At 41.8% G+C, this 14407-nt stretch overlaps 1 protein-coding gene and 1 long non-coding RNA gene across 2 annotated transcripts; one reads left to right on the top strand and one right to left on the bottom strand.

Annotated features, from left to right (window-relative positions):
• The first annotated feature begins 4305 nt into the window (after positions 1-4305).
• LOC123067541 (uncharacterized) lies at positions 4306-12707 on the top strand. Its single transcript, XM_044490293.1, has 14 exons — positions 4306-4422; positions 4518-4600; positions 5037-5141; positions 5237-5321; positions 5886-5969; positions 6057-6160; positions 6484-6592; positions 9548-9984; positions 10644-10725; positions 10882-11064; positions 11133-11186; positions 12354-12446; positions 12534-12599; positions 12684-12707. Exons 1-14 carry the CDS (start codon positions 4306-4308, stop codon positions 12705-12707), a joined length of 1626 nt encoding a protein of 541 aa, XP_044346228.1.
• LOC123070439 (uncharacterized) lies at positions 7658-9213 on the bottom strand. The gene is made up of 2 exons (XR_006433687.1): positions 8654-9213; positions 7658-8550 (listed from the first exon to the last, which is right to left on the bottom strand). It is a non-coding gene; the product is annotated as an uncharacterized lncRNA (long non-coding RNA).
• Positions 12708-14407: the final 1700 nt, after the last annotated feature.

The following is a 14407-nucleotide window of genomic DNA, read 5'->3' as shown; positions in this document are numbered from 1 at the left end:
TATCATATGCCACTTGATTGGCATAATACAATTGAAAATTAAAATCATGATGACAAGTTTCATTGTTATCATTATTCTTTATAACATACATGCCATCACAATAATCATCATAGATAGCAACTTTGTTGTCACAATAATTTTAAACCTCTTCCAAAATAGTGGATTCATCACTAAATAAAGTCATGATCTCACCATATCCACTTTTATCATTATAATAAGATTCAACATCCTCCAAAAAAGTGGGATAATTATTATGTAAAGTTGACAATCTTCCAAACCTACTTTCATAAATATTGCAATCATCATAAATAGTAGGCATGCAATCACCATAACAAATTTGCACGTCAAAACTTGGGGGAATAAAAATATCATCTTCATCAAACATAGCATCCCAAAGCTTATGGCTTTGCATATCACTAGCATTATGGATATTCAAAGAATTCATACTAGCAACATTGCAGTCATGCTTATATTCATGGATTTTATGCCAAATTTTATTGCATTCTTCTTCTATCAATTGAGCGCAAATTTTCTGATTCATCATTTTCAAGAAAGACATTATAAAGATGAATAATATGAGGAACCTCAATTCCATTTTTTTTGTAGTTTTCTTTTATAAACCAGATTAGTGATAAAACAAGAAACTAAAAGATTCAATTGCAAGATCAAACGATATACCTTCAAGCACTCACCTCCCCGGCAACGGCGCCAGAAAAGAGCTTGATGTCTATTATACAACTTATTCTTGTAGACTCGTCTTGGGCCTCCGAGCGCAAAATTTTGTAGGACAGTAGCAATTTTCCCTCAAGTGGATGACCTAAGGTTTACCAATTCATGGGAGGTGTAGGATGAAGATGGTCTCTCTCAAACAACCCTGCAATCAAATACAAGAAATCTATTGTGTCCCCAACACATCCAATATAATGGCAAATTGTATAGGTGCACTAGTTCGGCGAAGAGATGGTGATACAAGTGTAGTATGGATAGTAGATATAGGTTTTTGTAATCAATAAAAAACAGCAATGTAGCAAGTGATAAAATGGAGCACAAACGGTATTGCAATGCTTAGAAACAAGGTTCATACTTTCACTAGTGCAATCTCTCAACAGTGCTAACATAATTGAATCATATAACAATCCCTTAACGTGCGACAAAGAATCACTCAAAAGTTATTATCTAGCGGAGAACATAAGATGAAATTGTTGTAGGGTACGGAACCACCTCAAAGTTATCTTTTCTGATCAATCTATTGAGCCATCCCTATAAGTGTCACAAACAGCCCTAGAGTTCGTACTAAAATAACACCATATGATACACATCAACCAACTCTAATGTCACCTAGATACTCCAACGTCACCACAAGTATCCGTGAGTTAATTATTCAATATGCATCAAACAATTTCAGACTCATAATATTCAATCCAACACAAAGAACTTCAAAAAGTGCCCCATGATTTCTACCGGAGAAAGTAGGACAAAAACGTGCATCAACCCCAATGCATAGATTACCCCAATGTCACCTCGGGAATCCGCGAGTTCAGTGTCAAAACATACGCCAAGTGAATCAATATAATACCCCATTGTCACCACGGGTATTCATATGCAAGACATAAATCAAGTGCTCTCAAATCCATAAAAGTATTCAATGCGATAATAGTGAAACCTCAAAGGTAAAAACCTAATTCATCACAATAAGATAGAGAGGGGGAAATATCATATGATCCAACTATATTAACAAAGCTCGCGGTACATCAAGATTGTGCAAACTAAGAACACGAGAGAGAGAGAGAGAGAGAGAGAGAGAGAGAGAGATCAAACACATAGCTACTAGTACATACCCTTAGCCTCGAGGGTGAACTACTCCCTCCTCATTATGAAGACCGTCGGGATGATGAAGATGGCCTCCGGTGATGATTTCCCCCTCCGGCGGGGTGCCGGAAAAGGGCTGTACATGAGATCATGGAGGTACATAGGCTTGCCGCGGCGGAGTCAAAGTTCTAGGGTTATTTCTGGGGTTTCTCTATTTATAGGAATTTTTGCCGTCGGTCCCACGTCAAGAGGGGCTAAGATAGGCCCACGAGGAACCACGACACCATCACCCCCCCCCCGGCCGCACCCAAGTGCCTTGTGGGCACCTCATGGCTCTTCTGATCCTCCCACGAAGCTTCAGGTTTCTACTTTGTTCCAAAAAAATCGTCAAAAAGTTTCAGCCCATTTCGAGAACTTTTATTTCTGCACAAAAACGACACCACAGTAGTTCTGCTGAAAACAACGTCAGTCTAGGTTAGTTCCATTCAAATCATAACAAAACAATATAAAGTTATTGTAAACATGACATGAATAGTTCATAAATTATAGATACATTAAAGACGTATTTACCTTTTTCGGCACAATGTGGATGTTGCCATCGTGGTGTTAGAGGGCTAAAAGTGTCCAATCTAGACATAGAAGGGCGAAATAGACGTCCGCAGTGGAGATGCCCCTTTTGAGGGGAATTTGAGAGCTTTATTCAAATAAATGCATTTGCCAAACAATCAACCAAGAGGCTCCAGATCAGAAAGCCTGGAGTTTGGGTAAGCCATCATTTGGTGAGAGGCATGGTGCAAGCACACTTAAGCCTTGTACAATGCAAGGTGTTTAGAAAAATAAGCCAATTTTTTTAAGCATTCATGCTCATTTGAAAAGTTTAGACACTTAATTAGGCACCCCTTATGTAGAGATAAACACTAGTGTTCGAGAAAAACTCGGTTTATTTTACCAAGCCTTGTGTAGTGCAAGGTGCCTAGGAGATGTGCTTAGATAAATAAACTAGTTTTTTAACATGCTTCATTGTAAAGGGTAGATGCTTAGTTAGGCATCCCTTCTTTAGAGATAAACATATGTGCTTACAAAATAATAATTCATTTTACTAAGCACCTCCTAAGCCTCTTCCATTGCAAGGCTGGATAACTCTAATGAGCCAACCCAAACAAACAGAAAATTTATTCGTTTAGATGGCCAAACGGGCAGATCTCAAACCCATGTCCGCCCTTATCTAGCCGCAACAAGGGGATGCCCATGTGGTCCGGCCGTGTCTTTTCTCAACATTGCATATCTTTCCATCAAAATGAATTAACAAACATATTTAGTAAGAAATGTAGCATTTTCTTTCCATAGTACCAAGAGAATATCTTATGCCATCCGGCGGTCGCGGCTGTGACAACAGACGGCTCACGGACTATCCTTAACATGAGGAAAGCGTGTTGCATGACTTTGACGATGATGACCTCGATGTCCACAACGGCGCTGCATCCTGGCAACATCAACAACGGTGTCTCCTTTCATGCTGACCCCCTACCTCTGGCTGCACTGTTTTGTCGACTCGGACATCTTTGCTCCGGCGTGAGCTCTTACTTCGGCTTCATCGGCACCACAGAGCACGCAATCCGGCGGGGACAGGGGCAGCTACGACCAGGGCGGGGGCGGTTACGTTAGCCATGGCGGCGGGGGGTGGGGTGTGGAGGCGTGAAGGTTTTGAGAGAGAAACGGGTGGAGTGAAGATGTGTGCAGGGAAGACAAGGCGGCGTCCATGGCATATCCGTGCAGATGCAAACCCAACAGAATTTTGGACGGGAAATGAGTCTAAACGGACAGGAAAATGAACATCTGTTTGTTGTCACCACATTGGGCATGATTTTTATTGGCGCAGATAGAGACGAACGCAGATGGACAAAATGGGTTGACGTGTTGGAGTTGGCCTTAGCACGTCCGAGGAAATCCAGATGCACGGACGCGGTGTACACGGTCCGATCGGCGCGAGGAGGATCAGGATCCGTCCGATCGATTCTCATGTGACAAATCGCCAGTCCGCTGGTTCCCCACCAGCCAAAAAACTCGCCACCGCCGCCGGCTATCTGCGGCGACATTCTGCTGCCTGTGCCGTCGCCTCCTAAGGCATTGCCGTCGTTGTACGCCGACGCCCACACCGTGGAGTACGGCGACCCCCCCCCCCACCCCAAATCCTGGATGCGGTGAGTCGTGTATTTCCGCCACCCTATTACTCGTGAGAAAAAGTGGAACTCCTCTCGATTTGGTACTGGAGATACCTGGTCGCCTCGGAGTTGTGGTAACTTAGTATTAATGCGACTTCTCAGAGCATATAAATCCACTTTCTTACTGCTGGCAAACTACAAAATCCACTTTCTTAGTATTATCGCTGGCACTGAAAGTAAGGAACTTGAGTCTCATAGTACTAGATCATATGACGTGGGTCTTGCAGATTTTAACTTGCGTTTGTTGCTCGAAGGACGCTTCAATATTTGTGCCATGGCTCCGCATTACCAGGCCGCTACGCTGATTACTTCTCCGTCCTATCCGAACTCCATCACCTGGTCAAGCGAGAACTTGGTGGCTGTTGCTTCTGGTCACATTGTCACTATCCTGGTATGTGCAATTTCATCAAAAGGTATTTGCCTTCAGACATTACTGTACTTCATCAACTGGATTGACCTTGCATTCATCATGTCTTTCAATTATAGAACCCAGCCACAATTGAAGGGCCTCGTGGATTTATCTTGCTTCGCTCTAGAGATCCTTTTCCCATTGGAGTGGTTAAAAGAGAAGTTTTTTGTCTTCACAAAAACACGAGCATTGCACTGTGTTCCTTTTATTTTTGATTAGTTCATGTTGGTAGGCTACTCATGCAATTTGATGGATGGAACAAAGTGGAATAGAAATTTAATATTGATATTCTGCAAAGTAAATGCTTGTGAGAGTACCACCTATGTAGTTAGTTAGGAGACGATGGGTAATTTGAAGTTTTGAATTGTTATACTCAGCAATCAATTTGAAGTTTCTTCCCAATATCAACATTGCAGTGGGAATTTAATGCTGATATGCTATTTGAAATGAATAGAAAAGCCAGAAACATTTGAGGCTATAATGCTTTAACTGTTTTGGCTCTTGGTCAGTAATAGTTTAACAAGTCAGCTGCTTTATGACAATTGCAAATTAACAGCTCTTTGCTCGATCTGAAATGTTCAATTCTCAACAAATGCAGATCTCCTTGAACCATGTTTAGTCCCCACTTTCTTAGTGCGTGATACTGAACCATGCGCGCGGTCAATTTCATGGTCTCGACAAGGCTTTGCACCTAATTCTGGGTATGTATAGTTTTATTGGTATCCGAAGCTATTTTGTGTCTTAATGAAAAGTTTATCGCCTAACATCTTCTTGTTTATATGGATGATTATTTCAGTTGTTTGCTTGCCGTCTGTACTTTTGATGGTCATGTAAATCTTTACCGCCCACCAATTTGGGAATTCTGTGATGAATGGGTTGAGGTAAGCCTATTCAACCAATGTTTGTAAATTTTAATATGCACAATTTTTCATGTAAAAACAGCTGGAAGGTTAGATTTAATGCCCGCCAAATTTCTATTTTGCCACACTGATAGTTCTTTTCATGTTCCACTTACGGCCAAAGTGATCTGTAAATATTCCTGGCGAAGAAGGAAGTCAGGATGAGCTCACCATTAACAGCTCCAGCTAGCTCGCATTCTATTTTTGTACAGTAGTACTCCCTCCGACCGAAAATACTCGTCGGAGGAATAGATGTATCTAGATGTATTCTAGTTCTAGATACATTCATTTTTATGCATTTCTCCGACAAGTATTTCTGGACAGAGGGAGTACTTTCCTTCCTCTGTTAGAAATAAAGTAAACTTGTACTTTGCAGTTTTGGTTTGTCATTTAAAACACTTCTTTTTTGTTTTCTATCATTTTTTTACAGCTTTGTTCTTGCCAGAAGTTAAATTTTTTGTTTCGGTGCGTTGCTTTTTGTTCATGTACAGATGGCCTAGGTTGCAGATACCACTATGCTCATAAGCTTCTATTCTGTTGCTCTAGGTTGCGGACGTATCTAAATTGCTGTTCAACTATTACAAAAGTATAAACTTTGGAGAGGATGATAGTCCTGATTCAATTCCTCAGGTGTGCCCCCTTCCACTCAAAACCGAGAGTTTCATTTGCTGGATTACCTTAGAGTTTTATTTTTCAAAGTTTTCGTTCATATATTAGGAAAAGGCAAATAGTGAGCAGACACATGCGATGGGATGTACTGGTGAATCGCAAGGACCTCTTTCCTGCAGCGATCTTGGGCGGAGAAAAAGGAAACCATCAAGGTGAATGATGCTTTCCTATTTCCATCATCAAGTTCTTTTCACAGCATTGTGGCTTTGCAGTTAAGCACCATCAATTTTTTCCCTAAGTATGGCAAAAACCTGAGCCAAGAATTTCATATACAAACCTGAGCCAAGAATTTCATATACTAGAAATATTGTCACACATTATTAGGGTTTGACATTTGTGTATGGCATGAACAAAGAAGCCCTTTAGATTTTTCTCCTCTGCCCCTCTTAGGGTTATGTCTTGTACTTCCTTGCATGAAGCCAGCATTGTTATATTGTGTCTGAGTTTATTTTAAGTAGATCTTGTTTGATCTTAGATTTGAAAGCTATGTTTATGATGAGGATGAAGGTGATGTAGATGCTTCAAAGGATGCAGACTTCTGGCTCAATCCATGCTGCAAGTCAAAGAAGATATCTATGAAAACGGTATGGACTTAGCATGTTCACATGTTCGGATCTACTCTGCATATTCACACGCAGGCTGAAATTTTGGGTTAAATTGATTCAGCTTTGAGTCATAGAAGGCATAGAAATGGCTTTTCTTAGAACTAGATGATACCCCGCGCGTTGCTGCGGGAATTTTTAGCACTACATGATAAATATTTATGATGTAAGAAATAATAAAATCCTAAAAATGTATTTTTTTAACCTTCGATGAAACAATATGAAAAGCTAGGAGAATTCATATATTGTAGAGTATCTACATACTTGCTTAGATTTTCCTGATAATAATTCAAGGTAATATAATTTGATTATCTATTAGAAGTGCATCAGAGCAAAAAGAAATTCATGCTAATTTGCGAGCCTTGCGTGTTAATATGCCAAAATAGAAATTAGCTTCGATTGTCCACTATGATAATAATTTTGGGTGGAAAAGTAACCAAAGGTACACAAATTGTCATGGTTACTAAGTAGGGCAACAAATATACTCCATGTTCAACATCTTATTTAAAAGACTGCTATCCAGCATAGAACAATTAAACTTTAGGAGAATCAGAAATGGCCATACTTGATCCTCTCACCAAGGATTGTCATTAACACCAGAACAATCAAATAGTGATATTCCAAATTATTCTTACATTTTTAAAACGAAGCTATTGCCCGAGAGAAGATTGTATATTATAATTATGCACACATGGTTGAAAACATAACATCACTTAATATCCTAGCATAGATAAATAATAAAATGATATCATCTATCTTCAAACCAGAAACACACCAACAGTCTTATTTGTCATCACAGTTGTACATCCCAGGGAGTAGACATGACTGGGTATAAAATCTTGTAACATTTGCAAATTTTTATTAGCATAACATGGGTGAATTGCATAAAGGAAAAATTGAAATAACAATGCCAATAGCAATAATAGTCTCTTTAAGGATTCTTATGAAAAAAAAAAGCATAGCAGTTTGTTCTGCCGAAGCGTGAATGAGGCAATTGCATGGAGTGAACATATTGGTAGTTGTGTTACCTTCATACGGTGCAAATACTTAATAAAAGCTTCATTTTTTTTTAGATTAACTTCCTCACTCTATTTATTCATGAAGTTCAGGGATTTCAAATTACATGCATGATACTATCAGGTGGCACATGCAGCCATACTTTACGAAGATCATTCAAGACCCCTTCCTTCGCCATCATATGCGCCGTTGTGTTTGCTTCTCGATGAACCCTCATTTACAAACAGTAGCTTGATCTCCTCAACATCCGGCCCCAGCACAGAGAAATTCTTGTGTTGATCATTTAGCACAGAAGCTACAACCCTGCAATCGATTATGAAAGCTTCAATTTATGGAAGGAAATGTATAACACATCATTATGTAAAACAAATGCAAATATGATTTATTTTATTTTATTTGTATAATATCTGGAAAATTGCCTTTTAAACTTACACTTGAAGCCGCTAGTCGATTAACCTGCAACTCATATCCACAACAATATTTACAGAATCTTCCATTTTGAATGATAAATCTGAAACACATGGCTAATCTATCACTGTGCTAGCTCGACAGGCTAGATGATGTTCAGATAGAACAGTACTAATGAAACACACATATGCCTAATAAACCATCTATTCGGGTATCGGATCGTTCTGATGGCATTCATAGTGGAATAGTACTGTCTGTCAGGAACATACCTGAAAATGACCAAAAGAATATGCCTTGATTCACAAAACAATCAAAGCAAAAAAAAACAATAAAATTCATACTAACCTACACGTGTGTGCATGTATGAGAGAGAGAGAGAGAGAGAGAGATGCGGGATTGTAGTTGCACGTACTTATTCCTTCCAATCAGCGCCTTATATACAAAAGAAAAAGAAGAGAGAACAGTACGACCCATCGTTTCCAATCAAAGTTGTTTCATTTGTTTATTCCTTCCAACTATGAATATAAAGAAAATAAAACGAAGAGGAATCAGAGATTGTTGTTTAATGCTTGCGGGGAGTGCTTGCATTAGAGAGGATTGGGGATTAGAAAGACTGACCGGACTTGGTGGGCGGAAGAGTACGCTGGAGACATAACAGATCTGCCTTCTAAAAAATGCTTCCTGCCCCACACAAATCAGAGCTTCCAACCCAAACAAACTCAAGATCGTTAGGATTCGTCGAGATAGAGAGGAAGGAGAGCCCTCACCTTTTGACACAGGTGATGTTGGAGGACGACGACAACGGTGAGACGTGTGGCTCGCCTAGAGCTATGGTCGACATCGGGGCGCGGGCTTGGGTCAGCACTGCCCGCGGGGCTTGATTCGGCAACGGATTGCAGGCTCACAGGGGGCCCGGGTCAGCAGCAGCATCCTGGTATTTGGGGGCGACCCCCACCCCCACGAACGCCGGGCTGGCAGCAGCACCGCGCCATGAGCACCACCATCGCCGCTGAAGGTGAGGTGTGTATGGTAGCTTTTGCACGGCGAGTATGAATGGGTTGATTTATTTCGATGAGTGGAACCGGACGGAGGATACGAAGAGAAGGGGGAAATAAAGTGGGAGAATACCAATGGCATGGTGGAGAAGATAACGCACATTTATTATTGAGGAGCCCGTGGTTAACGGATGAAGCAGACGTGGGATGGTAACCAAACGTCGTGCCTTGGTCCTTTCTGTACGCGGGTAGCAACACGTTCGACGTGGCATCGTGCATATTAGGAGTTCACTGATGTGGTAGGATGCTGAGTTGGATGCCCTGCATGTTGAGATAAATACTTGTAGTGGGGATGAATCTCTTAAGTATATAGGATATAGGATTTATCAAATGAAACAACTAATTATCCTGAAAATCCAAACTATGTCATGGCCTATATGAGTTTTGGCTTTTATTTTTCATACACCCCAGACATCTATTTGGTGTTCTATTCTAGTTAACCCAATTGTGTCTCCAGATTGTCAAACCTGTGCATACAACTGCTATCGTAAATGGGTTAGGTGGCTCACAGGATACCAAAGCAGCAGTCTCTTGCAACAAAGAAAACACATGTCTTCCTCTTATCACTGCAGAACAGTATGCATGTCGAAATGCGATTTTGTCTTCTCTGGTAGTTGCATGGTCTCCAATTGTGCCATCACGCGACACTACTTCACATTTGTTGAGAAATTGGTGCATTCTTGTTGTTGGTTCCAAGTCTGGGGACGTTTCATTTTGGAAAATATGCAAGCCTGAGTATTATACCATAGATGTTTGCATGGTTACCAGAGATCCAATACTCATTGGGGTTCTCAAAGCGCATAATTCATGGGTTAGTGCCATCAGTTGGGAAGTTTCCTTTGCAGACTCTTCAAAGTCCTCACTACTTTTAGCAACTGGGTGTTCAGATGGAAGGTGAACACAATCATGTCAATTCTTTTCCAGTCTTTCCCACTGTGTGCTTGACATGTTTTTGTTGACTTAGCTCCTTGTATGATTCATTAAATGGCAGAAGGATAATGTGTTTAATAAACAATGAAGTTTGAAGATGACATTTGAGCTAGTAAATAGTGCTTCAAACATGTTCCCAGATAAGCACAAGACATGCATTTTCATGCTTCTGCCTTAAATGAAAATTCTTTATGAAGATTATTAGAAAGCTAAACTCACTACTGTACCATGTGAAACCCAGTTATTGATGAAAATTATCCCCATTGGAAAATGATTTTACCTCTGTTTGTAAATAGATGACATCCTAGAATGTGTGCAGTCAAACTTCCCTAACTTTGACTTATATTATATAAAAAATTATTTTGTTTCCTCATTGAAATTAATATTATTGCATTTGTAATGAATGCAACATATGTCTTTTAGCTTGGAAAATGAAAAATATATTCATAATGTCACTAGATTTGTATCGCCGTATACATGTGAAAGAACGGTCAAAGTTGTGTATTGGAGACCATGTCCAAATTTAAAGTGTATATGCTTATTATTCCTTATCACTCCCTACATTGATGATAGTTCACTAGAAACCCTTTCATATCTAACCGTGGGAAATTATATCTTTTCAGTGTGAAGATATGGTCCGGTAATACCGAAGGATTAAATCAATGTACATATGTAAAAGAATTGCCATTTTCATTATTGGCTGAGGTATATAATAAGCATTGCCTTGTTTTTATGTTCTTCATATTTTTATTTATGCACATAGTTGATGTTCGACTAGCAATTGATGAAACATCCAATGGACATGGGCCTGCATGTCTTTTCAAATTAATGTTATTCAACTCAAAATGGTCTACTGGTCAGGTCACCACTAATTCGTCAGCACCAGTCTCGTCAGTTTCATTATCTGTACCAGCTCAGCGTCAACATGGTGTTAGTTTTAACTTGGCAATTGGAAGAGTATCCGGGTCACTGGAAACATGGATGTGGGATCCATGTAGAAACAAGATTGAGAATACCAGTGCATGTTATGCACATGATCAAGTGGTAAAGCTTGATTGCATTTCAGTATCTTTTCTCTTCAATAAAAGATCTTTTTTCTAACTTTACCTTAGGTGACAGGTTTATCGTGGGGTTTGGATGGCCATTGTTTATACAGCTGCAGCCAGGTCAGTTGAATTACCATGGTGCTGTTTAGGTTACAGGATTATCGTTATTTATTTTATTAGCTGTCTACCTTCGAGTAAAGTCTGTTTGTTCTCTGAAGTTAATCTACTCATACTCATAGTGTGTAGCTTTGCATTTTGACTAGTTGCTGATTACCTATTTGAAAGAGCTATATTGTCTGTGTTTGTATAGCCTCACTCGGTAACTGCATGTAACAGCAGCAATAGGTGATTTTCACATCAAATCTTACATTTTCTGTCTACATTTTTCATATGAGGCCACAAATTCACAATTGCTTCAATCGGGTTCTAGATCTTTCCACGCAGTTCAAATTGACCCAAAGTACAAGTTCGAAGTTTCCATTTGTTCTAGATCTTCAATACTGGAATTAACAAACAGTTGCTACTTTTCCCTAAAAAAAGAACAAACACTTGCTACTTTTCCCTAAAAAAAACACTTGCTACTAAAGCCCTGCTTGGAATGGGGGTAAATTTATACACCCGTATTACTTTTACAGGAGTTTATCACCAGCCATATGTGATTTCCAACCGGAAAAGACAACGACCGATTGAGGTCTGTATCTTTTACAGGTGTAGAAGTTGGAAAACGACAATCCAATCAGGCCCTAATATTGTGAGATGAGTAGCAATCTCAATTGGACTTGCCACACGAACACCCGTTGCCCATAACAGTACAAGCACAACATATATTTCTCTTTTCTTGAATCCAAAAGAAATTACCAATTATTGTCCTGATTGGAACTCATCGGAGAGATGATGGACATGATTAAAGCTAATATTTTCTTGAGGATTTGGGTCAAAATGAAAACAGAACAAGAACAAAAAAAAAAAAATGCCTCAAGCCGGGAAGCTAGTCGACCACTTGACCTTCTGATGGCTAAAAATGACCACTATCCTGACCCGTTAACAATTAATTTATTGTACTAGTAATGCTGATGGCCATCAGGCCATGTGCCCATCTGCTGGCGACAATGCCTTTTGATACTATCAAGCTGAGCTTTCTTGTGTAATACTTACTGAAAAATTACAATTCTCCTTTTGATTAACAAGGTATCTGGTGCAGTTGTTTCAGTTTTAGCATATGTGCTTTGTTCATTACTTGAACCCTGTTTTTCATGCTAATGCATAATATTTTCTTCTTTAGATCAGGATAATTCTGCACACTGTTGGATTATCGAGAAACAGAAACTTGAAGAAATTCCTGTGCACACAAATTTTCAGGAGCTAAAAGAGTTAACAGATGTAAGAAAATCAGCATCCTCTAATCCCCTTTTTTTCTCTGAATGTGTGTTTTCTTCTTTCTGATTGGCATATGCAATGTGCATGCAGCTATCAGAAGTATCTGATCAATGCTTTGGACTTTCGATTGCACCAGGACAACTAATGATTGTTGTGGTATGTAGTAGGCCTTTTCTTATATACATTTGTTGCTCAACTGCACAATTTTGTACTTGAGCTTCTATACATATACCGAAAAAGGCTCACGCCCCGCTTTATAGATAAAGCCAATGCCAAAGCCAACATCCACAAGGTTCACACCACCAAGGAACACACACACACACAAAGTCCAGGAACAAACAAGCATCAAGGGTTAGTGCTGAGGGCACAGCTCAACAAGCCCAACACACACACAAAAAGCGGCACACACGCCGGGAGAGAGATGCCTCTAGTCGGGCTCCGGGGGAGGCGGCGGGAGCGGCGGTGCCAGGCGGAAGGCCAACGAACGAAGGTCGGAGAGGAGTCTGTCGATGGCATCCCGGTCCGGAGGGCGGCTAAGCGGCCGCCAGAGCTGCAAGTAACCACACATTTTGAAGATGGAGTCAGTCGCACGTCGAAGAGGCACCTTCTGAATGACAAGCTTATTGCGAACCGTCCACAACGTCCAAGCCAGCACCCCAACGCACAGCCATCTAATATGTCTGTAGCGTGGATGGGAGGCCTGGATTTCCACAAGCAAGTCGGGGAAGTTGTTATTACACCACTGTCCCCCAACCGTTTCGCGAAAACACGCCCATAGGAACTGTGCCGTGCAACAGGATAAGAAGATGTGATTGGCATCCTCCGCCGTGTCACATAGGGGGCACATCCCATCCCCAGGCCCATGGCGCTTGAGGACCTCCACGCCGGATGGGAGGCGGCCGCGGATCCATTGCCACAAGAAGATCCGGATCTTAAGTGGGAGGCGGATGTCCCAGATAAGGCCGAAAGGCTCCGGGGCAACTGATGGGGCAATAGCCGCGTAAAGGGACTTGGTGGAGAAGCGGCCTGAGGAATCCAGACGCCAGGAGATGGCATCCGGAGAGTCAGCCACGTCCATAGGCAACAGGGCGATGTCCTGGAGGAGGACATCCCAAGCAGCCACCTCGGCAGGGCCAAAAGGACGACGAAACGCGAGGCGCCCTAAGTCAATAAGGGCCGCCTCGACCGAGACCCGAGGGTCAACTACAATGTCGAAGAGGATGGGGAACCGGGCGGCCAGGGGGGAGTCCCCTAGCCAACTATCAAGCCAAAACAAGGTCGAGGCGCCAGAGCCCACCAAGATGGAGGTGCCTATCCTCAGGACTGGAAGCAGCTGGACGACTGCCTGCCAAAACTGGGAACCGCCCGAGCGCTGGCAGAACGCCAGAGGCTAGCCACGCAGGTACTTGTTCCGGATGATAGTCAACCAAAGGCCTCCCTCCCCATTGGCAATGCGCCATAGCCAGCGGGTGAGGAGGGCGATGTTCATGCGCCGAGAGGACAAAATCCCAAGGCCACCCTGGTCTTTGGGTTTGCAGATGTCTGGCCAGCTGACCATGTGATATTTCTGTCTGCCTGCCTCGCCAGCCCAGAAAAATCTGGCCTGGTACTTGGCGATCTCCTGATGAAGGGTTTCATGAAAGCTGTAAAAGCTCATGAGGAACCACAGAAGGCTGGCAAGCGACGAGTTGATAAGGATCACACGTGCCGCCTTCAACAGCCAGCGCCCTTTCCAGGGCTCAACTCGGTGCTGCATACGGGTCACCGTGGGGCGGAGGTCCGCCACGGTGAGGCGCGAGTCGCTAATGGGGATCCCCAGATAGGTCGTGGGAAAAGATCCCAGCCGGCAGTTAAGCCGATCGGCAATGGACTGAGCGTCCTCATCGGGGTAGCCGAGCACCATCACTTCGCTCTTGTCAAAGTTGATGGTCAGGCCCGACATTTGCTGGAAGCACAGAAGGAGG

Source organism: Triticum aestivum, chromosome 3B (assembly GCF_018294505.1).
Source record: "Triticum aestivum cultivar Chinese Spring chromosome 3B, IWGSC CS RefSeq v2.1, whole genome shotgun sequence".
NCBI classification, from domain to species: domain Eukaryota; kingdom Viridiplantae; phylum Streptophyta; class Magnoliopsida; order Poales; family Poaceae; genus Triticum; species Triticum aestivum.
Note: the sequence above shows the minus strand (reverse complement) of the source record. Positions and strands in the feature narration are given on the sequence as shown.

Coding starts and splice junctions, on each gene's coding strand:
- LOC123067541 (XM_044490293.1), top strand. CDS start 4,306: ATGGCTCCGCATTACCAGGCCGCTACGCTGATTACTTCTCCGTCCTAT. Junction 9,985..10,643: donor ACTGGGTGTTCAGATGGAAG/GTGAACACAATC, acceptor ATATCTTTTCAG/TGTGAAGATATGGTCCGGTA. Junction 12,600..12,683: donor GACAACTAATGATTGTTGTG/GTATGTAGTAGG, acceptor ATACCGAAAAAG/GCTCACGCCCCGCTTTATAG.